Source organism: Ictidomys tridecemlineatus, chromosome 9, assembly GCF_052094955.1.
Source record: "Ictidomys tridecemlineatus isolate mIctTri1 chromosome 9, mIctTri1.hap1, whole genome shotgun sequence".
Taxonomy (NCBI): domain Eukaryota; kingdom Metazoa; phylum Chordata; class Mammalia; order Rodentia; family Sciuridae; genus Ictidomys; species Ictidomys tridecemlineatus.
Window position 1 is genome coordinate 36,441,630 of NC_135485.1, and position 26,742 is coordinate 36,468,371.

At 37.3% G+C, this 26,742-nt stretch overlaps 1 protein-coding gene across 2 annotated transcripts in view; it reads right to left on the minus strand.

Moving 5' to 3' along the window:
• Positions 1-503: 503 nt before the first annotated feature.
• Positions 504-26,742, minus strand: part of Corin (corin, serine peptidase) — a 258,053-nt gene continuing 231,814 nt past the window's right edge. For both annotated transcript variants that reach the window (XM_040292471.2, XM_040292470.2), the window contains exons 17-22: positions 26,400-26,516; positions 23,658-23,707; positions 23,338-23,512; positions 9,816-10,087; positions 7,452-7,585; positions 504-2,303 (exon numbers count right to left, since the gene is read on the minus strand). In XM_040292471.2, the coding sequence (XP_040148405.2) occupies positions 2,121-2,303; positions 7,452-7,585; positions 9,816-10,087; positions 23,338-23,512; positions 23,658-23,707; positions 26,400-26,516 (931 nt within the window). In that variant the 3' untranslated portion in view covers positions 504-2,120. The remainder of the gene's footprint in view (positions 2,304-7,451; positions 7,586-9,815; positions 10,088-23,337; positions 23,513-23,657; positions 23,708-26,399; positions 26,517-26,742) is intronic.

Here is a 26,742-nt window from a genome sequence, read left to right on the forward strand (position 1 = left end):
TTTAAAGGGTTACATTTATAAGAAAATAACTCCTTTATACAGTTACCTACTGATGAGATCTTTGTGTTTTGGTATTTCAGTATATTCCACCAAATTTGGAGGCAGGGGTGTCAAGCATTGTATCATTGTTCCTTGTAGCCTCCCCCGCAAATTAATAATATTCATTTGGGAATTTAATTTTATTACAAAATATTTATAAAAAGAATTGGATCAAGTTCCTAAAATATACTCTAGACATTAAAGATCTGTGTGCTCTTCCCAGGTCTGATGTTCTCAGTGGACACTCCATGAGTGATTTGAGACTACTAGCAACCTTCAATTTTAGACTAATAGGAATCACTGGGGTTTTCTAACAGGGCAGGTAGCTGTGAGAATGAAATATAAAACAGGTACATTTTGGTTGATGGAAAACTGGGCCAACAATGTGCTGTTAAAGAGCTAAAAACAATTTCCTGGTACTTGCTATTTATGTTTCATAATCATCCAAAACAAAAACAACAAAAAAAGATAATACCATTTTATTTGTATTCATAATTATTTAAAATAAGTACAATATGTACATGTCACTGAACATAAGTTGAACAAAGCTAAAAGTTGTTACATTAAGTAGGTAATAAAACTGACAAGTTCTTAAACTTTCATATAATTGTGACCGCAAATCAATTGCTGGATTTCACCCTCTCTCTAGATTTATGACAAACTACAAAGCAGGAGATAAATGACATGAAAAATAAATGTCAAAAGAACTTCTTGAATTTCAAATGTGTTTACATGTAGAAAAGAGTACAAAAGTACACATATAAAATCGTAAGTAGTCTCTATTAGGAATGCTGCGGCAGTCCAGGTGCTAGTGGAAATCCTAGCAAATCCTACTTGTTTGAAAAGGCATTTGGATGTTGCAAAATGGATGGCTAACTAATTAAATTAGGTATATGTGAAGATTTCTGTTTTGAAGCTTTTTAGTGAAGAAAAATACTTTAAACCTCTAATGGCTTTGAAAATTCATTTGCGTAATGTGGCCTAGTGCTTAAAAGTGTCCTTCAATTTTTGTTTAATTATTAATGAGAAGAAATGGCAACACCAGATGTTAGACATCATTGGGGAAATTACAAAATGTTTTATTGCATGCAACATTTTACTGTGCTTTGAAATATATTTCTGTGACTTTATTGGTATGGATGAATACAGGAAAACTAAATTTTCATATTTAATTTAGGGTGGGGTACAATTTAATTTTCTATTTAAAACATTGCATCTGTATGATGTACTGCAGGTTCTCCTTTCATAAAATTTAATCTCCACTTTATTTCACATCAGCAAAACAAATATTTCCCATGAATATTGACCTATTTGTTGAAATTTCAATTAACCAACTGATGTGCACTGGGAAAGCCCTAGCAATGGGGAAAGTTTTATGAAGACTTTTCTATAAAATTAAACTTGATTTAAATCCAGGATAGGCAAAACTATAATGTCAAGTGTTAATCTTGCTGTCTTGGGAATTTTGCATTCAGTGTCTTACAGTGTCAGCTATTGGTCTTTTAACTCTTATCTTTCATAAGCTCTAAGAATTAAGCAAACTTTGGAAGAGTAATAGTAAATAATTTAAACACGTAAATGATCTTGACTTTTAATAAATCAAAAGCCAGTCTCCAATGTTAATATTAAAATTTTCCCCTAAGCTACTGTGCTTGAGAAACAGAAACTGAAGGAGAATAGTTAGCCTGGATCTAAATGTCCATTTTGTAATAGACTAAAACAGAACTTTCTGTAACCTGTTACCCTAAGGCCTGCATTGTTTTAAACTGTACAGAGTCGATAATTTCATCCTTCAGTCGAGACTAGGCCTGGTAAAAAAAAAAAAAAAAAAAAAAAACCTGTTCTGCTTTATTTGTTTTCTTAAAACTTGTCATGGAATTCGAAATTAGAGAATGATAAAATTGAAAAAAAAAATGGTGAACAAAATTGGTCTTAAAACAAACATGAAAATCTGCAGTGCATGGTGAGCGTCCCTGCCCATGGAAAGTACATCTGTACAGCTCTCTGAAAGAAGCTCTTCACAGTCAAGAAGGCCATTCTCTTTCAATGTTGCTGGCAAAAGTTTCTGATCATCCTTGGAATTACTTTAGAAGGAAGGTATGGATATATATTTGTTTTTCAATCCATTCAACAAAGTATGAAACATTGCTATACACACCAGGCCCCAGGACTTTGGAAAAGCAGACAGAGCCCCACGAAGTTAAACCAAATAAAGTCCACTGTCCTCCAGACTGCTCACAAACAAGAGGCCCACCACTGTCACCCTGTAATGAAAAGAAAAGGAATTTAGTTACTGGGATTCCAGAGTCCCAATAGCATCTATGTCTTCATAAGGGTGTAATAAAGCCAAACCTACCCAGCTTAACCAACTCCCTAGAAATTTTTAACAAAGCTCTCATTGTCAGTCTGTGGAAGGAGCATAGTTTTTCCACTGTGTGAATGCAACTTTAAAATTATTAATTCTGATCTTTTAAAAGAATGGGATTAGCTTGGGAAAAGAGTGCCTTTTTGCCCTGAAATCAGAAGACATTTTTTAGTCATTTACTGACTTACCAAAATATGTCATAAATTATACATAAAATATGTATAATTTTATGTATCAGAACTGATGATCTCTTAACTCTTTTTGTAAGACTGATTTATCATCTAACTATAAAAAGTACCGCAAATGGAAAAGATTTATTTTCCTTTATACTATAGGTACTATAAAAACATTCTAAAATATTTGTATTTTCATAATTCTTGCTATGTGAAAGAACACATTAAAGCATTACACATTTTAGGGTCCCTTAATTGTACTTCCTAATAGTCCTTAAGACTTTAAGGATTATTTACAGTGACATACCTCATTTATTTATACCCTGTATTTTATTCCATATGCATAGGGGTTTCATCCTTTCTATTTAAATTTAGGTATACCAAATAAGTTTTATTCAGTTATTTTCCCCAAATATAGTTAGCCTCAAAATACCATGGCATTACAGATATTAATATTGCTGCATCTGAAAAGATCATAGTTAGTAAGAGAGCTTATATCCTGCACTGCCTCAAAAGAGAGAAGTAGATGCCATTAAAAAAACAAAGAAGAAAGTAAATTTATTGTGGAAAGTTTGAAATGCTACTTTCCCTGTGAGATTTTCCAACTTCAAATGTGTCTGTGGGCTTCCTATTTGGTAGAATCAGAGAATAATAGAGAAAAACATGTTTATCGATGCTCTTCTAAATACTTTTCATGTATTAACTCATTTTATCTTCACCAAATAACTAAGAATTGATACTTATTACTATGATGTCCATTTCAGAGATAATGCAACTAATGCACAGGTTAAACAACTTGTTCATTGACAGAGCCATGATTTGAATCCAGACAATCTGGCCACAGGGCCCCCTACCTCATGACTACCAGGTTATGCTGCTTCTTGAAAATACTAGTGAGTACTATTGCTATAAAATGGAAGTGAATTTTCTTTTAAGCTGTATGCTTTAGTGGAAGTGGTGACCTTTGCATTCATAACTTTTTGATGCCCTAAGTCTAAATAATAAGCATAGACCCTAAGAGGCTAAATAATTTTTTTTCTGCCTGAAACACTAAATGGAAAAATTTTTTTAAAAGGCAAAATTTCTTGGAAACATTTATTTTTCATCCCATCAATAAATGGGATGAATTCAAACTAAAAAGCTTCTTATCAGCAAAAGAAACAATCAGTGAGGTGAATAAAGAGCCTATAGAATGGAAGCAATTTTTTATCAAACACACATCAGATAGAGCACTGATCTCTAGTATACATAAAGAACTCAAAAACCTTAACACCAAAAACACAAATAACCCAATAAATGGGCTGAGGAACTGAACAGACACTTCTCATAAGACAATATACAAATATATGAAAAAAAATGTTCAACATCTCTAGCAATTAGAGAAATGCAAATCAAAACTTCTCTAAGATTTCATCTCACTCCAGACAGAGTGGGAGCTATTAAGAATACAAATAACAATAAGTGTTGGTAAGAATGTGAGGAAAAGGACACACTCTTACATTGCTGGTAGGACTGCAAATTGGTGCAAACAATATGGAAAGCAATATGAAGATTCCTTGGAAGAGTGGGAGTGGAACCACCATTTGACTCAGCTACCCCTCTCCTGAGTCTATACCCACAGGACTGAAAAACAGCATACTATAGGGACACAGCTACATCTATGTTTATAGAAGCATAATTCACAATAGTTAAATTGTGGAACCAACCTAGATACCCTTCAGCAAATGAATGGATAAAGAAAATATGGTATATATACACAATGGAATATTACTCACCATTAAAAAAGAATAAAATCATGACATTTGTAGGTAAATGGATGGAGTTAGAGAATATTATGCTAAGTGAAGTAAACCAATCCAAAAAAACATCCTCTGATATGAGGACGCTGACCCATAATGGGGATGGGGAGGCGGGCATGAGAGGAATGGAGGAACCTTAGATGGGGTGAAGGGGACGGAGGGGAAAAGAAGAAGGAGGGGCGTAGGAAAGATGGTGGAATGAGATGGACATCATTACCCATGAAGACATAAATGATGTGACTGTACTTTGTGTACAACCAGAGACATGAAAAATTGTGCTCTATATGTGTATGATGTAAAATGCATTCTGCTGTCATATATAACAAATAAGAATAAATAAATATTTTTTATTTAAAAAAGGGGAAAATTTCCTAGGAACATTTAGTTTTCAGTGCTGGTAAAGGAACTCAGGGCCTTTTGTGTGTTCCGTGAGTGCTTTACCACTTAGTTGCATATCCAGTGCTCCTGGATACATTTTTATTAGACATATTTTCCCCAATTTTTTATCTTCCCTTATATAAAGCAAATACTAATATGCTCAATTATTTATATTGCGCTCTTATTGTGCCAGATAATAATTACAATGGGACACATTTTGACATCAGCACCTCTTCATTTCCAGACCAGAAAATCAGCCTAATAATTACTTAGCAGCTACTCTGCAAGATTGTGGGCTAGGCTCCACATAGATAAAGGCATGATTTTTGTTCTAAAGTAGTCAAACATTTGCATGCATAGCAAGAATAACTTTACAGGAAAGCAAAATCTAAGGGATGTGAAGAGGACTTCAGAGGAAGGTGTAATTACTTTTCCAGGTGGAAATGAACAAAATTGCCTTCCTGAGATGGTGGTTTGAGTGAGGTTTAGTGAGTCAAGCAGGTGTTCCATTAGGTGGGAAACAGGGCGAAGAGCCATCGATTCAAACTGAAAGGGAGAAAACTACTAAAGACAGTACTGGTCTAGTCTGCCTTCTGGATCCTCTGCTCTCATAAGATTGGGCTTTCGGCCAAAGTTGATGCTTGGCTTCAGTATTAATCAACATGATTAATAGACCTTCACAGAGGGGCCCATGCTGTTCAATGGGCCCTTGTTGATGAGATTAAGGAAGCTAATGTATGTCCTCTGATAGAGGTTTGGGTGAGCAAATTTGCTTCACATCTGATAAAATGTAATTCAGAACATACGGAATGCATTCCGGAGACTCACAGCCAAATTCCTACTACTAAAAAACTGGAAGACCTGGTTTGTATTAGTCGTCCTATCAATGTACCTGTGACTGGAAGTGTGCTTGGGCCTTTAATTTCCTTTCAAAGAATCACATCTCTTTACCAGGAAATGAACTTGAACATGTGCTAAGAAGTGCTACTTTGTGGCAATCCTCCAAACCACACTGGGGAAACGAGAAGTGTAGTCACATTACTCATTGCTCCTATGGTAGTACAGTGGTCGAGCACTTGAGTGCTGAAGCTAGACTGTCTGGGTTCCATAGCCTCACAATATCATGCTGGGTGATCTGGGACAAGTTACTTAATCTTTCTGCTCTCTTGTTTCCTTGATGTGTTTAGAAAAAAATAATGATATGCCACGTGGGATGATTATGGGAATTAAATGAGTTATTAGTATTTTGAAGAGATCCTAGAACACAGTAAACACTAAAGTATTGATGAATATAATTACTATTAATTGAAATTCTTTCACTAACAACTCAATTTATCCTCAAAACACTCCATTTTATTCATGAGAAAACTATATACAGAGGTTAGATGTCCCCAGATTACACTGTTCTTAACTGACAGAGGTGGAATTCAACACAGATCTTTCAGGTGCAAAGCCTATGCCCCAAGACCCATATCATGCTACCTCTTAAAATACTTTTATCTTTTGCACTAGAAAAGTAGCTCAGTGGTAGAACATTTGCCTACCATGCATGAGGTCCATGGTTTGAGCCCAGCGTCATAAAAATAAAAAGTTTTTTAACGATTTTTAATTTTTTTGGGGGGGGGGGCTTAGGAAATTACACCTGGACCTCTTGTACAGAATAAAAGAATTTTTCTACTATGGCCCACCTCAATTGGATGGCTCATAGTCATGTGGCAGAAAGGAGAGTGGCCTCAGTGAAACTCCAAAGAGCACCATCTCTCCCTGTGTCCCATGACTATTATCTAAGGAAATCACCACTGGGCTATTTCCAATCATCTGATTTTTCTCCATCCTAACTTGGACCCATTAAAAATGTCATTCAATTATATTGGGCTAGTGATAATAGTGTTGTTGTATCTCTTCTTCCATATTAAAATGTGGGAGGTAATGCGATCTACCAAAAAGCAGAGAAATAACAAGAGTTTTGTAGCAGTGTAGCAGACTATGTTCTCCACTCTGTTACAAGCTTCAAGCACTTGCAATTTTCCTCCTTCTCTTGGAGCAAGTCCAGTCAATGAATGTTTAAATAAAAAATGAAAATGATTCCCTTCACTGCTAGGCTGGTATGCTCTGCAACCTGCTGTGGCCAGGAATATGGGTGTCTAAAGATCCCGTCAGTGTCATTTGAGAACAAGCTGGTAATCAAATGGGAGCCACAAGAACCCAGAAAATGCCACTGTCACTATTCCTAAGACAAAGGCAGTCCTGTTACACACTCTAGAAGGTAAGGTCTTGATGTGTACCCAAAGCCATCATCCTAATGGCTGGCAATGTCCTCTGGTGCCCTCCTGCTCCCTGAGATGATCAGGTTGAAGCTCTAGTTACTATTTGCCCCTCTTCTATTATTTGACCACTAAACACATCTGATGAGATGGACTGAAATTATTGTTTCCCCCCCGCTGCTGACCAAAGGTGTTATTCCCTATCTAGTAGTTGACAGAATTGAAGGCAACCTGAACATAGGGGCTAGAGATAGTTAGGGGCATGACTTGGGTACTGGATGGAGGAGGAGACACACTACGAATAATTAACACCTGGCAAAAACGATTTTCAAAAATGTTCCCAAAGGATCATACATGAATAGTAATGAGTTTATGCAGGTTCACTGAAGTTATTGTTGAACTGAATCTCCTGGGCAACCAGAAAGCAATTTACCATGCATGAGTCCACCGTGCCAGACTCATAGCCAGCACATATCATCCGGTTGGTGATGGTCTTCATGTCAAAGTAGGACTGACACTGTTCCAGAGAAATAATACGAACCTCTCCTTCTTGCAGCTTAAAAGGCACTGGATTTAAAAAAAAAAAAAAGAGGAAGAAGAAGAAGAAACAAAGATATATAAGATTTGGTAAAATGATTCAAAAGTGAAGCTAGCCAAATTTGAAATAAAATATCATATGAACAATGTCATATCAAAAGGACCATATTATTTACTTGAAATGTCATTTCAAAGACAAGCCTTATTCAAAATCAGGATTTTCTAATTATAATATCCATAACAATCAGAGAGGGTTGGGGGTGTATCTCAGTGGTAGAGTGTCCCCAGGTTCAATCCTAAGTATAGCACAAGTAAATATTCATGGCAGGCATCTGATGAAATCTTTTCATTTTGAAAATGAGGAAATTGAGGCACAGACTAGTTTAATAACTTGGCTTGTATTTTTCCCTTCTTGTTCTATACTGTGACAAACAGCAGCTACTCCAATGAAAAGGGGCAAAAGCAGGCAAAGGTAAGAGGCTGCCAGCTCAGCTTCTGTGCAGCCATCAGCCCTGCTCTGCAGCAGTGGCAAAGGCCTGTTAAATCAAACAGAGGAAGGCTTGCTTGCCCTATTCTTGGTGAAAAGAAAACATCTCACCATGTGCTTCACTGGCCATTATTTGGATGTGAGAACATTTAATCCTAGGGGATATGACAGAGAGATGTCCAAAGGACAAAGCATCCCTTGGTGTTGACAGAGAGAACATATGAATTTCATCATGCTTGAAAGTTCTCGCAGAATAATAGTGGATTCCTTGACGCAAAACAGCATGAATCTTTTGCCATTTGACCATTCTACAAAATCAGACACATTTGAGTTTAAACAGTGATGGGAAAGTAGCATGTATGTACAGGGTGCATTCTTGGAAGAAATAATCACTCTTGGAAAAATTATTATCAGGGAAATAGAGGATGTGTCATGAGTCGTCAAAAGAATAACAAGAATAAGAACAATAGGTAACATTATTGGGTACTAATGGTAGTCCTGGAGCATACCCTCAGCATCTTTTGGACCTTATCACTTTTAATTTTTACAAATATCCTGTGAGTTAGATAGTGTTTTTATTTTTTTCATCTTGTAATAAACTAGAAAGCAGTGCAGTAAGAGTCAATAAGAACTATCTAAATGAGTTCAGACACTCTTGATCCTCATACTATATTGCCTATTGTGTGAGCAATGCTACACTATTGATATAAATTTGATATGAATATTGTTGGAAGAATAAAACCAAAGGTAATATAAAGCATATTCTACCCTTGTATCAAGTTTCAGGACTAATCAGAACTTTTAAAAATCAAGATGGGAAAGAATGGTGACATTATATGTCTAACATTGCATTTAAAATTCTTACATGTGAGCTTTTTCTGAAAAAAATTATTGACTTTTCTCTATTGCCTTTTCCTTTCCATCATTTGATATAGATTTTCATCACTTCATACAGAAAGAAACTCAACTTAGCTCAAAATGAATTTGATTAAATTTCAAGAAAAAAGTGTCTTTAAATTGACATTTCCTAAGGTTAATAACAAGATGCCAATATTCATTCATTCCCAAGACCATGGCATGATCTTTGAAGTAGTTAGAATAGCCAGCACTTAAAGTCAAATAGAAAGTCTCATTGACTCAATTTGTATTCCAAACTTCAAACAGCTCAACCAGAATGAGTGATTTCTATAGGGGGTTGAGAATAAGTAGTACATTGTTAGTTTCTATTTGTTCTGTATATTTAAATTGTCTACAGAGACAAACTATTTCAATCGATTTAAATTTTTAAGTAGCAAATCAATTTTCTTTCTAGAAGGACTTACAGGTTGTGCTACAGATGTAGGTAAGACCAAATCATGACACCAAGTTGGAAATGTGACTGTACAGCTTGACTGAAGAAATGGAATTGCCTACCTGCTCCACAGAGCTTCAGAGGAGCTTTACCCACAGATGGACCAAATCATTGTTAGTCAGTCCAAAGCAGGATGATTGATAGGTCCCATTTGGCATGGCAACTCCAAAACCCTGGTAGTGGCTTCTTGGAGAGAAAGTCTGCGGTTTGCAGGATTTTGAGGCTACATCTGAACTAGGAGGTTTAAGTGCCAGGGTTTATTATTCATGTCAACAACAGGCATGGAAGGGACCGGGTGACATATGCCATTTGTGGCTGTATTTCCATAAACAAAGATGGGGAAATGTGTTGAAAGGCTAGGAAAAAAATAGTGTGTTTGGTTACAAGTTGAAAGGCAAATGCTACTGATGAGCCTGGCTTACTTTTGTTGCCCATGTGGCCCCAGCCCGTGATATAGCAGTACGTATCTGGTTCCAGAGACTGCTCCGGGCTGGGTAAGCAGACAGGTCGGACATAGCTCGTCTCGTGGATGTCTTCACTCAGCTCCACAATGCTGATGTCATAGTCCACCACTGCTCGACTGTAGCGGGGATGCAGGACGATGGTCTTCACAAAGCGTGTCTGCGTGAACGTGGATGGGTGGTCCAGGTTGTTGATGCCAAACACCACCTTCCACACAGCAGCGCTCTCTCGCCTAGGATGGAAATTCAAGAGCAAGTGACATTTTCAACTCTAATTCACCATTCTAACAGCATAGCAGTTTTTTTTTAAAGTACTTTTATGTAAGCAAAGGCTGTTTTCTTGCCTGTCTCTGAATGTATTCGTAGAAGTATTCATTTAATGGTCTGAAAGCAAAGCCCAAAATTTTTGATGGACCTTTATTTTTTATTTATTTTTATGTGGTGCTGAGAATTGAACCCAGGGCCTCACACGTGGTAGGCAAGCACTCTACCTCTGAGCTACAACCCCAGCCCAAAGGCCATTTTTGAATGCAGTTATTCTTGAAAATACAACTTGTTCAGGCTTAAAGGAAGGCAGAGTAGTTACTTTTCTTTTTTAATTTATTTTTAATGAATGAGAAAGATCACGAAATCCAAAAAAAGACAAGAGCAAGTGGAAAAGAAGGAGAGAAAAGCCAAGAGATCCCACCAAGAAACACCAAGTCCTGGGAGAAGTGCCGGGGTCTCAGAGCAGCCTTCTGCCCATTTCAAGGCAGGGATTTTAAAAGGTCCCTCACAACCTCCAGCGCTTAGTATCACTGTTGTTTTTTGATATCATGTCACCAATCTTTTAGTCAATTCTCGCCTTTAAATGTTTTCTTCACTCAGCTCACAGGTCTTGCCATGCTCCAGAATCTCCTCCAATCTCATAGACTCCCGCTGGCTCAATCTTCTCTTCTGAGTTCTCTTCATCTCTCAGTGTCAACGTTGAAGTGCTCTGACACTCCACCCTCAACCTTCTCTTCTTGCTCCATACTCCCTTGATGGTTTCATCTAATCCAGTGGTTTTAAATACTACCTCAAACCCTGGTGACTCCTAAATGTATAGCATCAGTTCCATCCCCTATCCTGACCTGCAGACTGGAAAGCCCAGTTTCCTATTCAACACACTCACGTGGAGTGTGGGAGGCCGCCCTGCCCATGGGCTGAGCATCCTCTCCCAGCCTTGAGTCAGGCAGGTGTTTGGTCTGGCATCGCATGCCATCACTGTGCAAACCAAGTGGCCTCCACCTTCACTCGGCAAAGAAACTTGCTCTAGCCCTGGACTTGGGCATTACCCAATGGGACTGGGCAAATCTCCCTTTTGAAACCCTATACCCTGCCTTATTTGGTGAAGAACATTCCATCGAAGCTCCTTTGTGTGTCCCCCCTAAGAGATTCCGGGTGCACATTCTCTTTCCAGTGCTGTCCAGCGTGGAAGCTGACCCTTAAGGTCGCAGAGCTGTCCTCTTAACATGAAAACTACTTCTGTGTTGTGTGATTTCTCGCCATTTTCTTAGTTTAATGTTGTAGCCAGGTCCTTTGTACCCAGCTCATCTCATCAGTGTGGGCATTTGGTGAGAATGGTGTTTGATAATAGTCCCCATTTATTGAGGCTTACTACTTATCTTAGAATGTTTAAGCATTCAGAATTAATTTTACAGCATTTACAATCTCTAGTGGCCCAGTTGAATCTTCTCTTTCTCTTACACCCAACATTAAATGCATCAGCCAATCTTCTCCATTCCTATTTTCAAATATGTCCCAGCATCTTGCTGTTTCTCCCTTCTCCACTGTAAGATACTTCTTCACCTAAGGTACTCTCATCTCCTTGGACCACTGCCGTCAACTCCCAAATGAAGACTCTTCATCTAATCTTAGCTCCTATGACTCATTTTCCTCAGAGCAGTCAGAGTGACCTTTTAAAAATAAAATTAGATCAAGTTCATCTCTTGCTCATATTTCTCTAAGGACTTTATATCACACTTGAGCTAAATTCTAGACTTCCATCCCTGTCCTCTGAGACTCTACACAGTATGCTGCATTTCAACCCCAAGGACTTTCTATTTTGGGGCATGCTGAGGACAGTGCCTATCAGAGGTCCTCCCTTGCTGTTCCACCAGCTCTCAAATGACTTCCACCTATACTCTTTCTCTTCAACCTGCGTCACTTCCTCAACACTATTTTCCCTAGTCACCGTAACTCTTCCTCCATCCTCATCACTCTCTCTACACTTGACCCTGCTTCCAGTTTCTTCTCATAGTGTCCATTAATGTCAATGACACTCATACATTTGTTTTTCTATTCTGCCTTGCCTCCCAGGGTGTTATCTCTGTGACAGCAGGAACTTTGTTGATCTTGTTCACTGCAATATTCACAGGGTCTAGTGCTAGTCATGCAGTGGGTTCTCAAAAAGTATCAAATGATGGTTCCATGTAAGTTGTCTTAAAATATGTGTCAATGGCAGACTCCAACTATGTGAGCAAGGTTTATTTTTCATCACTCCCTGTATGTCCTTTTCCCTTCACTATCTTCTCTCTCCAAAGTGAGCCAAGGTCAAAGGCATGGATGTTTGTTGGACCATAGTGCTGTGAATGGGGTGAAGCTTTAATGTGGACCCTCCCTTATACTATGGTACTGTGAGTCAGCATTTCCCCAATTTGGGAGTTGTGACCAAATCAATCAAAGTAGGTTAACTCTTCAATCCACATTTAACATGGAATCAGCTGGAAAGATTTTGAAATAGTAATATTTTGGGTATCACCCCATAGCAACTGAAACAGAAGCCCTTGGGCTGGGATCCTGGAATCTGTGTTTTTTAAGGGCTATCCTTTCTGTGGTATCTATTTAGTCACCTTCAGCATGACAGCTACCCAAAAGGCTGAGACTTCATGAGGCCCAGAAAATAGGAGCCAACACTTAAGACTCAAACTGAACTTAGTATTGTTAGATATTGAAACCATACTCTACTAAAGAGCTCCTCCACACAGTGATGCATTCTGGACTTTTTCCATTTTAAAGAAAAATACTTCAGAGCTATCAAAAGAAAAGTTGATGCTATTAATTGAAAAAATACAGATCTGTAACTATTTCTCTAGAAATATACAAATAACATAACTGAGTGCAAATGGATGATTAAATAAACAATTACAATAAATTGCAGGAACTGCTATCTTGTGGGCATTACAAAATAATGTTACCAAATTAATTTTTACCACCTAGCTCCATCACTCAACGTGTTTTTTCTCCTTCCTTCATTCTTTCTTCCATTTTCTTTCCTTCTTCCTTCCTTTCTTCTTCCCCTGTTCTTTTATACTTTTTAGTCTAAAGGAGTAAGTTCATGGCCATTCAAGAAATTTAAAATTCACTTGAGACTCTATTACTTAAGATATTTAAAATTAAGCAATAAATCATTTCAAACTTCTGCCTATTTACTAATTTCTTGCTCTTGAACCAGAGCTATTAAGTTTTGGTTGTGACAAAAACTCATTCATCTGCTTAATCATAAGCAACATTTCCAACAGTCGAACATTCTATTTGCAACAAAATAAAATAACAACAAAATTCCAGACTTAATTACCAGATTCAGGGTTAATTTACTTCTACTAATAAATAATGAGTGTCAACAAAGCAGCTAAATGTTATTCATTTGTATCCAATAATCTCATGCTACATAAGCTACTGTCCTGATGGCATTAATATCCACCAAAAGCAAAAAAGAGAAAAGTGCACAGGAAATTATACATTTTTTTAATCCAGTGATATTGTTCATTTTTCTTTTTGTTATGAGTATGAAGTGAAAAATAAGCTTCTTTAACATTTTTTTTTCACAAGTCCAGGAAAAAAAAAAAAAACATGGAAACCAGCCTGTTGTTTGAAAGGGTTGTCTGAAGTGAAGGAGATGTGCATAAATGGTATACTGTTATATGAAGTATGTGCTAAAGTAAAGGCATAGACAGTCCTGTCTGTAGTTAGAAGCAAAAAAAAAAAAAAAAGGAAGACAATTTGAGACATCAATTTCCTATCTGGTCAGGAGAACCCAGTGGAGAAACATAGAGAAACAAGAGATGAATGAATGAATGGCCATTTTGGTAAGAAGAGTCTAATTTACATTCAACTACAAAGAAAAAAGTCAGGTACATTAGCTAAAAAGCCTCAGCATGGGAATACTTCCCACTTGTCTGTCAAGCCTCAAAGCAGGAACAAGGAGAACTGGAATATTCTTAAAGGAGTTTGTACAAAGTTCTTTTTTTTAAGAGAGAGAGAGAGAGAGAGAGAGAATTTTTAAATATTTATTTACTTTTTTGGTGGACACAACATCTTTATTTTATTTTTATGTGGTGCTGAGGATCGAACCCAGCACCCCGCACATGCCAGGCAAGCGCCTTACCGCTTGAGCCACATCCCCAGCCCTGTGCAAAGATCTTAATGCTTTTAAGAGTGATCAAGCAAGCACAGGTACAGCCAGGCAACTATGCACAATCACATGAAAGTGGCTAAGAAAGATGTTAAGAGGCATCTTTTTCCTTTCACTCTTGCTCTAGATATAGTTCATTCCCTAAAATTCACATTTAAGATCTCATTTGCTTAATGTTTATGCTATTGTTTTATATGCATATACGTCATAGAGAATTATCAATTCCAAAAATAAAACCTAGCTATTTACACATCTCAGATGCACTATTGCATTCCAAGAAATTATACAACACATTGTAGGCAGAATGTCTGGATGCAATAACCTATCACTTTGGTTTGCAATTTGCCACATACAACTCTAGTTGAAACATGAAATGTTGTATTTTCACTCAATTCAGTTAGCCAAATTTCCTTTTTAAGTCTATTCTTTTTGTTTATATGTGTCATACAGGGGATCAAACCTCAGGCCTTATGAATACTAGGCAAATGCTCTACCACTTAATTACATCCTCAGTTCCAGAGAGCCAAATTTGGAGATTTTTTTATCTTTATTTCAGGAGCACAGCATTTTCCTTCCTTGACCCTTTCCAGTTTAGCTTGTTTGTATATTTAAGATTTTTCCTTTTTAATGAGGGAAAATTAATATTCATAATTAACACATGATAGAATCACCCTATTCCACAAGACCTACTTCAGAAGAAGCATGACTGAATGGTGATTTGGAGAGTCTGAAGAAAGAATGGTGATTTGAGAGAGTCTGCACTAAGAAAAGAAATATATTATAACATCACTGCTGTTCTACACATCAGTGATCTCTTACTTTTAATATTGTGCTCTGCCCTTAGAATTTTTATAAAGAATTATCTGTAACAGACAAGATGAATAGACTTTAGAATAAGGTGGCTCCAAAATAAATGCATGACAGGCGTGAGTGTGGGTCAGTAAACAGAGATTGTGTCAGACCTTGCGCATCCTGACAGTCATCTGCTTCTCAGCTCCAGCTGATTGCTGTCATAGCCTAATGTGCAGTATGACCGGTCTTGAAGGAAAGCTGAAGTTTTAGATTTTATGCAAAGTATCCAGTTTTAAATGTTGGATGAAATTTTTAAATGTATACAACAAGCAAAATAGCTCAATAGCCTGGAGTCTTTGTATGTGTGTGTGTGTGTGTGTGTGTGTGTGTGTGTGTGTATTTCTATAGTTTTTCAAGTATTTCTACAAACATTATTTCAAGTGATCCTCAAATCAATTGTGAAATGTATATTCCATTGTAGAGAACAGAAAGAGAAATCTTTATTCCATTGTGGAGAAGAGAAAGCAGTGACTCAAGAGATGAGTGACTTAAGCTACAGAGAAAGTAAGAGTTGGTAATGGACCAGAATGCTGGTTATTGAACCTCTAGATCATAGCTTTTCTACTAAACTTCTGTAAAACAAAGAGTAGGATCCACAGCTGTTGACACAGGAATGAGGCGCTGGTCCCAAGTGGAAACTCATGCAGGATGGGAAGACTCATTGGTGAGTGATATGAAGGCAGATGGTGAGAGGATTTGTTCCCTTTGCTGAACTCACCTCTAGGTGTAATGGGTATTAAGGTATTAACCATCCGTGATAAACAAAGTGGACAATTCTGGTATTCCAGGGTCCAGAAAAAGCAACAGAAGGACTTAGGCAAATATATATCCTGGACCTTTCAGAACCAAATTTTGGAATGTTCAGAAAAAAATCACAGATGTGGCAACGTGTCAGGAGACTCTTGAAGTAAGTACAGCTCAAAACAAATGAGAGCATCATATGCCAAATTTCTATGCTACCAATACAAATGACTGAAGTAAGTAAAGAAATAATCTACACAGTAAATGGGACTACATAAGGATCCCACAGCTATGAAATTAGAAAATGAATCACAAAGAGCGGCACGAAATTGTAACAGGTATCATAAAGTTTTAGCCATAAAATGGAAAGAAGTTTGTTTAGAATGGAAAATTTTAAATGGCTTCTTGGTGAAATAATGTGCAGAAAGAAAAGAGGAAAATATTTCTCTGTGGCAGATAATTTAATTTTAGGAAATAATTAAAACAAAGCAGAATTATTTAAAGCTCCTTTCCTTCCAGTTTCTCCTGCCAAGGGGAATGATCTTCAGACAATAGCCAGAAGATTCATCTTCTACATCACATTTATTTAACATCTTGAAATATTGAATTTATGGGAGGAATTGGTGAAAGATCCCTGATCCTCTGTGGGTTAGCTAACATTTCTAGTTTCAGAACACTATGGTCCCAACTACTGCAAGAACTAAAGATATGAATACTAAGAAACAATAAAGGGCTGATTACTCAGGTAACAAAATATTTATTGAGATGGGGAAGTTGGTGAAGCATATAATTATTTGACTAGTGAGAGAAAAGAGAAATCAGTAGTTTAATTTGGCCATGCAAAGAAGGATGTTTATCATACACTGAAAGAGACATGTCATCTAAGCAGTGAAATACATGTTTGAAGTTGGTGGTAGTGGTAGTCATCAGGGAGAAATCTAGGCTGGGCTGGAGATATAAATGTGAAAGTCATTAACAAATATGCGATAGTCAAATATGATACTCAGTCCATACTTGATACTCATATTTGCTCAGATATGTATCTGAAACCATGTAATTAGATGATCAAATGCAGATGGGTAAATGAAGCTATGACCTGGGCCCTGTAGGATTCAGTGACCTAAAAAAAGAGAAGCTTAGAAAAGAGAAAAAAAAAATGGTAGAGCACTAAAATAGGAGCAAAGCAAAAAGATGTTTTGTCATTTTAGAAGAAAAGTGAAGGAAGTATTCAAGAAGGATGCAGTGATCATCCTGGGGAGGGTTCTAGTGAGTTGAAAACTGAAAATTCAACATTGGATTCATCAAGATGAAGATCAATAGAGACCTTGGTAAGTGCCATTTCTGCATTGTCTTTGATAAGATCCCAGCCAGAGTGTGTTAGGAGAAAATGAGATGTAGAAAAGTTGAGACAGTCACTGTAGGAAACTCTTTTAGAAGTTCTACCATGAATAGAGGCTAAAGTAGAGCAAGATTTAAAAACAGAAGCAAAGCAGGATAGTTTAAGTGGTGATGTTAGGACATAGTTGCTGAAGGGAATGATCTATCAAAGAGGCAGAAATTGATATGAAATATAAATGATGATTTGGGGATTATAGTCTTTGAAAAGATGATAGGAAATATGGCTGTTCCTAAAAAGGAGCAGGAACATGTCTCTCCCATAACTCAACACAAAGCATGGAAAAGAGCCAAGGATACAGTAGTTCTTTTGGAACTGGGGTGGGGCAAGTGAAAGATATGTTGTTTTCTAAGTTATCCATGAAAGATGCAATGAGATCAGTAGATGGTGAGGGAGATTTGGAGAAAGAGGAGAGTCTATAGTTGTCTTTCAGGGTATAAAAATGACTTCCCTGAAGAAGTATATTGGAAGTATCCATTATGTTGGATGCTCATTTGAGATTCATGATTGTGCACTTGACATGAGCTCAGCTAGCAATCAGGTATACAGTGTTCTCCATCAGTGGTTAGCTGTGCAGGTGCATGGTACATGAACAGGGAATGGCAATATTGGAAGAAAGTAAGCCTGAGCCAAGCGATCTCCAATTCAAGAATCATGTTTTGCTCACAATTAAACTCTTCAAAATTTAATTTGTCTAAATTTTTTTCTCTTATCAAAACAATTCTAGAAGCCAACTACAGGCTATATCCTAGACCCAGAAATTTTGAACTGGATAAGGGAGGATGACAGAGAAAACCACCATAAAGCCATAGAAAAGGGGATCACAGGGCCAGGTCGAAGTCTCCTAGGGATTTTTTAAAACACATGCTGTTACAATCCAGTGATGTTAAAAAACAACACTCAAGGAGAATATGGAGAATTTCTGTTTTAGTGGACATTATTACTAATGGAAGTAGATCAATTCCTCCAAGTAGATGAAATGCAAAGACAAATTGTGAATGATTAGTACAGTTCATAAACACCTAGAAATTTAAAAAGTAATCATGAACATACACGTGCACAATATGGCCTTAGTAAAATAGAAACTGACCAAACCTCTCATTTCCTTTTCTGACTGTATTAAAAGACAATCAGGAAGGTGAATAAACAAGGATGAGGATTTTTTTTTTCTTTTTCCTGAGAATAAGAGAGGGAGCTATGGTCAAATTATCAAGCAAGTTTAAGGGTCCACCTAATGTTGAAAGTTAAGCATGTCTCTAATCTGTATGTTTTTGGTAATGTTCTTCTAAGTCTGTAGAGCATGAATGTCAGGTCAAAAAATGTGCTTTTCATGTTGGCTGTCTGCCTCCTGTGCCTGGGAGAAAGATGCAGGGGGAAAAAACATCGAAGGCGCTGGTAAAGGATTAAAGTGATGATCCAGTGAATCGGAACCTGGTTGACTAGAAAAAGAAAGGAGGTGAGAAGGAGACTGATGAACTGAGATGGGAAGAAATGCAGACAAGCAACCCTGAATCTTATTGAATTGAAGAGCTGGTATGGTAGAAATCAAGACATGGATGATCACAGTTTTTCATAAAAGCTTCCCGTAAAGGAATTTGATGTTTCTGATCATTACTAGTTGTGGGCCCACCCAAGAAGTTCATCCTTCAGTCTTTCAGAGATAAAAGAAGACAGACAAAATGTTTATTAAATTACCCCCTGAAAGTCAAAGCCTTACTTTTAAAGCTGAATTGGTATTGAAACATATGGGACGTGATCTGGTCAACTTAGTATCTCATGCTTTTAATTTTCATTTGGTATTTTTAAATACCTCTCCATGAAAGAGCAAACCAAATTGTCTTTTTTTTTCCCTCACCAATATAATTAAAAGAGACAGGCTGAAAAAGACCTACAGATGGGTCATGCTGGGCCTTGCCAAAGCATGAGATCTGGATATGAAGTAAATCTCATTAACTGCCACAATTGATGGCCTCAGCAGAGAGTAAGGCTTATAATTAAAAGTTCTGAAGTGCTTACAGTGCCACTGCAGAGATTATAAAATAGAATTGGGTTTATTAGTACACATTCGAGCAGAGGGTTTTTTTGAAGTTGGGCTATTTCTAACTTCACATGGATAGGCAGGCCCCTCTCGATAGTTCCATTATGTTTAGTGTTCCATGAAATGTCATCAATGCCTTTGATATTCTATCCATTTCCTTAATTATAAACACATACTTTTTCTCTATTGCAAGTTTCCTTCTTAACTTCACAGAACTTCCAGTGGAAGAGAAAATTTGGATACCACACTTGGAAATAACAAAAGTGGCATACGAACTTAGATTAACTAGCATTAGTTAATTAACTAGTACTGTTCCCTTAAAGAACTGTTAGATGCATTCAGATAATTACCTTTTGATGAATGGGCTTTTACTAGTATAACTCCATGCTTTCTATGGAGATACAAATCAGAACTGGAAAAGACATCTGCAAACATCTGGCTGGCCCCTTCCAAAGCAATAACACTGCAGTTTATTTCTTGACACACTGTGCAGACTCTTCCAGTCATTCTGAGTCATATATATTAAAAGTTTTCAAGAGAACATACTGGTTTGATATTTATATATTATTCCCCCCCAAAAAAATCAATTAACTGTATATATACATATTCATTTCTAATCACTTATCTGATTATTTGTTTAAATATTTTTGCTCAAAAGGTTAGTACCTCAAGAAACGAAGCAAATATCTATTTCTGTAATCCCCATGAAAGAGCTAAATGTATGTTCTGGGTCTCTGTCCTCTAGAAACAGAAGTACCAATAGGTGAGCAGCATCAAATTAGAATGGTTATTGCAATATTTTTTTCAAACAATGGCAAACTGACACTAACCCAAATGTCCATCAACTCGTGAATAATAGACAAAGTTATGGTAAATCAATAGTACAGAATATCCAGTTAGCTTCAAAAAAAAAATGAGTGGAACTATGTCAATCTACCTGAAGGTGTGCCCATGATATATTGCCAAATGAGAAAAGCAACTAAAGTATATCGTATAATTTCAAATTGTAAAAATAAGCAGTGACACCCTGTGCACAATGCAGGAGTTTATAGTTGTGGAGGAACATTCATGAAAATATAATGGAGTATCTCCGGGATGATGAGGAGGTCAAAGAGAGACAGTGTGGGAAGAGATAAATAGTGCTAGCAAAATACAAAAATAGTCATGCCACAATGCTAAGGAAAAATGCAGAATGTTTTTAGCAATTTTTTTTTTTAAAAAAAGAAAAGTTCACCTTCATCACTGGTTGATGTCAGGCCTGATTCTTAAGACCTTACAAAGACATCTCACTTCGTGGCCACATCAACCCTGTGAGGTGGGGACTGTAAAGTTCTCCGTTTCACTGAAGAGGCGATAGTGGCCCAGAGAAGATAATGAATTATCTCATGGTTATGCAATAAGTGACAAAGCTTAGCTGCTGAGGGCCATTACCAAGTAGGAATGACGCATCGAAATTTCCTTGCCAAGCGTACCCCATGCTGCTTAGAGGACATTTGATGGGACATTGCATGCATGCTTTAATAAGGTGACCTTGCTCAAGGACCAAGGCGGATCCAGGTTTAGAGCTGATCAGGTTTGAGGAAGTAACCGGCTCCTTGAGTTTAAGGCGTTGCCAGTTTAAGATAATGGGTTTTAGGGAAGTTGGAAGTTGAAGATTATTGCTGGGATTAGGGTGTTCCTGCTGCTTGTTCCCGTTGAGTTCTCGTGAGATTAAAATGGGATTTGGAGATAGCCTCGTGGAGTAGGTGAATTGTGCGGGAGACTGCAAAACGCGTTTGTCCCTGGACCTGTGTGGAGGCGGTGTGAGAGCGGGAATAAAGAATTGCTGTTTGAACCTACAAAGCTGTGTGGTGGCTCGTGATTCTGGTGCCAAGCCGAGACATTGGCCTTGGCACTTAGCAAAAATAATATTAGACCAACAGACAAAGGAAAAAAAAAGTTGTAAAATGGCCTTTTTTATTTCCTAGAATAAACCACACCAAGTAAAAATGATCAATTAGGTACAGAACTGTGGCTTATTTTTCTCTTCCATCTTTGCTATTATTTAACATTATTTTGAAACAAAGTAATTTAAAATAAATAGAACAGGGCTGGGGTTGTGGCTCAGTAGTAGAGAGCTCGCCTAGCATGTGTGAGGCCCTGGGTTCAATCCTCAGCACCACATACAAATACAACAGAGATATAAAAAATAAATAAACAGAATAAAATGGGTGGTTTGGGTGATTTAGTAGTTTTTAAAACCTGTTCTTGAGTTCTTTGACACTCCTCACTCCCTTTGAATTTGGTGGGGCTTGGGATAATTCTAACAAAACACATAGTAATACTAATGTGATGTGTCTTTGGAAGCTGAGTTTTAAAAGGTGACACAGCTCTTCCTGGCTCACTTTTTGGGAAGCTGGCTCTGGAGGATGCCAGTCACCATGATGTGAGCCCATATGGAGAAGAACTGAGGTCCTAGTCAAGACAGTTTCCACTGCCAGACTTCAGAAGTTCAGCCCCGGCCTTAGAACCTTCCAGCTGAGGCCCCAGATGTTGCTGAAAAGTGACAAATTGCACCCACTATTTTCTGCCTGAATATCTGACCCCGAGAATCTTCTGTGAGCAAAATAAATGTTTGGGTGATTGTTGTTGTTGTTGTTGTCATTATTTTGTCTTTTGTTTAGGGTTTTGGAATTTTTTTTTTTTCTGCCTCTAAATTACACAGCAACAGATAGCTGGAACAGGTGGGGACCTTTTTCAGTGATGTTTGTCAGGTGGAGGGAGGCTTCCCTTTGGTTCTAGTCTTGTCCCTATAGAGATACAGTGATAGCTAACTTTATGAATCAATTTGGCTGGACCTGGTGCCTCAATATTTGGTCAAATATTATTCTGGATGTTTCTGTGAAGGTGTTTTTGAGTGAGATTAGTGTTTAAAATAGTAGGCTTTGAGTAAAGTAGATTATCTTCTATGATATGGGTGGGCCATATCATTAATCAACTGGAGACTTTAAGAGAACAAACACTGATCACCCCTAAGCAAGAAAGAATTCACCAGCAGCCAACTGCCCCTAGATATCTGTTACAACTCTTACCTGCGTCTCTAGCCTGTTCTCAATCCCATTATGGATTCACCTAGTCCCCACAATTACATGAGCCAATTCCTTAATATCAGCCATTCTCTTTCTCCATCTCTTCCTCCCTCTCTCTATGTCTCCCCTCCCACCCACTCCCTCCCTTCCTCTCCCTCTCTCTCTCCCCCCTCCTAACTTTTTCTCCTCCCTCCCAACTTTCTCTCCTCCCTCCCAACTTTCTCTCTCTCTCCACACACACACACACACACACACACACACACACACATACAGAGAGAGAGAGAGTCCTTCATATCTTCAGGTATCACCTTGGTGAACTTAACTTGGAAAATATCTGGAAAAAAATTATCTGTATTGAACGTGTCTAGATGTTTTTTTCTTGTCATTGTTCTCCAAACAATTCATGTCATATTTTGGATGTGAGATGTCCCCCCAAGGCTCATATGTGACAATGCAAGAAAGTTTAAAGGAGATATGATCGGCTTCATCCAATCAGTGAATCAGTCCCCTGAAGGGATTAGTTGGGTGGTGGCTGAAGGCAGGTAGGGTGTGGCTGGAGGAGGGGGGTTATTGAGGGCGTGCCTTTGGGGTATGTATTTTGTATCTCTCAGTGGAGTCTCTCTCTCTGCTTCCAGGTCATTATATGATCCACTTCCCTCTACCACACTCTTCTGCCAGGATGTTCTGCCTCACCTTGAGACGAGAGGAATGGAACATGCTGTATATGGATTGAGACCTCTGAAACCTTGAGCCCCCAAATTAATTTTTTGTCCTCTACAATTGTTTTAGTCAGCTCTTTTAGTCACAGCAGCAAAAAAAAAAAAAAAAGCTGACTATAACAACTCAGTATAGCAACAATTTACAAAGCATTTAGATTATAATTAGTTGTTACAAAAATGATCAGACCCAGGCAGAGTAAAAATAAAATAAAATAAAACAAAAGTGTAGCTTACCCCTCTAAACAGTGGGCAACTGTCAGAACCCACTTCCTGGCAATGAGAACACAGCCACAGATGTGTCCACTGGGTTCGCTCTGCAGAGAGCACTGCCACGGCCACCTTCCAGGGCGACTCGTCCGACCCCCAAGGATCCTCTTGTTCAAGCGGGCAGCAGGCCGGCGCCCACAGTCTATCAAAGAGCAGAAGACAGTTTGTGACTCTAAACCCAGACAAATCTTAGGTCTTCAGTGTCACATGCAAGTGGTCATTTTTCCCTTGAACCAATTGAGGTAAACTAAATTCATATCCTACTGCTGGGCCACCAATTCACTCACCTTGTTTAGTACAGAGAAGAGAGATCTTCCTTCTGCTTGGACAAGACTGCCTACATTTGGGAACATAAAATGGTATAATATTAAGTTACATCCTTATTATTCACTCCTAATGTTTTACCAGGGAAAGACAAGATTTGAGCAATAAATATCTTTAGTGAAGGAATTCTCAAGGCAGAGAAGGTTAGACATCAACTTGAGGGAAGGGGTATGAGGAGATTGTGTATTTTATTCACTTCAGTTTGTTCCTATTTTCATAATATAATTTCACCTCCTGGAAAGAGAAACTACTGGAAAAAGTTTCCCACATGATCTTGACTGTACCATGCACAATGTTAATTTTAACCATGTTTCCTAATGTAGGTAAGGGGCAGGGAGAATAAGACTGATTGCCTAGAATCTGTGTGGAGGGAGGGGCAAGTCAGATGTTTATAGTTATGGAGAGGATATGTTCTCCCCAAAAGTTGAGTCTGAGAGGAATAAAATATTACTTCAAAATTTAAAGAACAGATAAAAGAACAGAATATTTAGACTGGAAAAAATCTTAAGATTGTCAAAGTTAAATATTTTTTTTAGTTCTTTTTAGTTATACATGACAGTAGAATCCATTTTGATAAAATTATACAAGCATGGAATATATCTTATTCTGATTCTTGTGGGTGTACACAATGGTGAAATTTACTTAGGTATTTTCACATATATATACATAGGAAAATTACATCACATTCATTCTACTGTCTTTCCTATTTCTATCCCTCCTCCCTTCCCTTCATTCCCCTTTGTCTAATCTATTGAATTTATATTCTTCCTCTCCCTGCCCCCTTTATCATGGTTTACCTTCTACATACTAGTGAAAATATTCAACCCTTGGTTTGGAGGGATTCATTTATTATTAAATTTTGGATACATGAAGAATTGCCATGAGAAATGGAAATTTATTCCGTATAACTCCACATGGCATGATCAGAACCAGTGAGTAGAACTGATAGGATATGTGAGTTCAGGAAGGGAGAAGAACTTTCTAAAAATCCCATTTAAACTTTAAAGGCAAAAACATAGACTGTGTTTCAGAATCTCTCAACATGGTGCACAGAAGGATTCAGTCTCGGGTAGGTAAAATTTTGATCACCAAGTTCTCTTCCCACCATGAAACATTTATTCACAATGTAAATTAAAAATAAAATACAAATACTTTAAGATTCCCCCAAACTGTGATGTGCTAGGAATCTTAGTTTCCCACATTAAACAAAGATTCATTCTTATTTTGTCATTTCCACATTCACTTTCAAGATTTCCTGTATTTTTTATGATTTGCTAAATTTACATGGGGGGGCACATGTAATTATTGATAATTATATAATATAGGAAACATTTGTTTTCCACCTTCCAACAATCTAAAATTCTCTCTCCTTGTTCTCTACCTTTATATCCTTAACTTGTAGTACTCCCTAATATCTGAAATTATTTATGTGCACCATCTTACAATCACTCTATCCACCCAAATTACACATGTTCCTTGAGATCAGAGTCTTGTATTCTGTCATTCACTTCAACATCCCCTTAAAGCCTAGAACTGAACCCAGTGTAGAAGAGATACTCAATAATTAGCTGTTATTTTTTAGATTAAAAATTTATAGCTTTTAGATATAGGAAAAGTTATCAAAGAATCTCCATTTTAACTCCTTACAGCAACTGTGGTTATATAAGATACCACATTTAGTAAGCCAGAACTAATTATGTCCACAAACTCCCAATTTAGTACAAGTTATTTATTTATTCATTTATTTGACCTAAAAGGCCTTTTCTGGAATTCTGAGTCTACAGAAATACCACTCTCTTGAAAGATTCAGGTCATTGTTTTGGAGAAAATGCTTCATTTGACAAATATTCAAAAATATGGGTTACAGAATTTGGTTTGTGTAGAAAATATTAGGTTATGCCAAGGGGAAATAGGCTTTTGTTTTCTTTTCTGAAATTTTAAGAGAAGTGATTTCCCTAGCACTTATTATAAGCTTTGGAGTCAGAAAAACAATTTAAATTCAGAAACTATCACTATCTGTGGGCTGTGAGCTTTCACAAGTTATGTGAACATTCTAAACCCCAGTTTCCTCATTTGTGAAAATTGGAAAATTATCACTTGTTGATAAATCTCATGTGAGGATTAAATGAGAAATGTATGGAAGACTACCTAGAAGAATACCTATAATGTAAGAGAAAATTTCCTCAATTTATCTTCCTCTACATCCCACCCATAGACAAGGGAGATAGTTCTCTTTATAAGATGTCATTATTTCTGGTATGAGAGAGAGACTTAAGTGCATTTTCAAGGCTCCATGATTAAAACTTCATTTTATGTCTATTCTTTTCTCAGACTCTCAGGTTTTTAGCTAATATTACTTCAATTTTCTCTGCTGATTAATTTCATGTGGCATTAGTAGGGAATGCAGACATGACAGTTTATTTTCAATAGGATATGAAAACAACTATAAGTTTAGAACTCAAGTTTCTATCATTGGGATTAAAAAAAGATGTAATTAGCCCAAAATAAAAAAAATAAATCTATGTCTAGAAAGAAGAAATAAAATCAAATGATGTTGAAATGTAAAGGCTAATAGCCATTCTATGAAGACTCTTTGATGATGTGACAAATTTGGATTATCTGAAATTAAAAATGGAAAGAGGCCCTGATGATAAACTATTACTCCATAATCTGACCACACATACCTCTTATGAAAGAGCTCTCACCTGTGGACCAGCAGTTCATGCAAAGTGGTTCCATTGAGGCTCGTCCAGTTGGACTGTACCATCAGCCACTGCTGGTCTTGTTCCTGTTCTTGTATCAATTCAGTCACAGATGGTTCTCTGGTATAGAGAAAGTTCCAGATAAATATCCAAAGTACAGTGATTTTTTAAACATGTATTACTGATAATTTGCACTTCTTTTTCGTAAAGAAGCACTACTTGTAAATCAATATTTTAAGAGGAGAATTTGGATTAAGAGATATTTGGCATGGAACATGATTAGCTAGTAGGGAAGTTATGAAAAATATTCTAGAGGTAATAAAAAATCCATACTATTACAGCTATT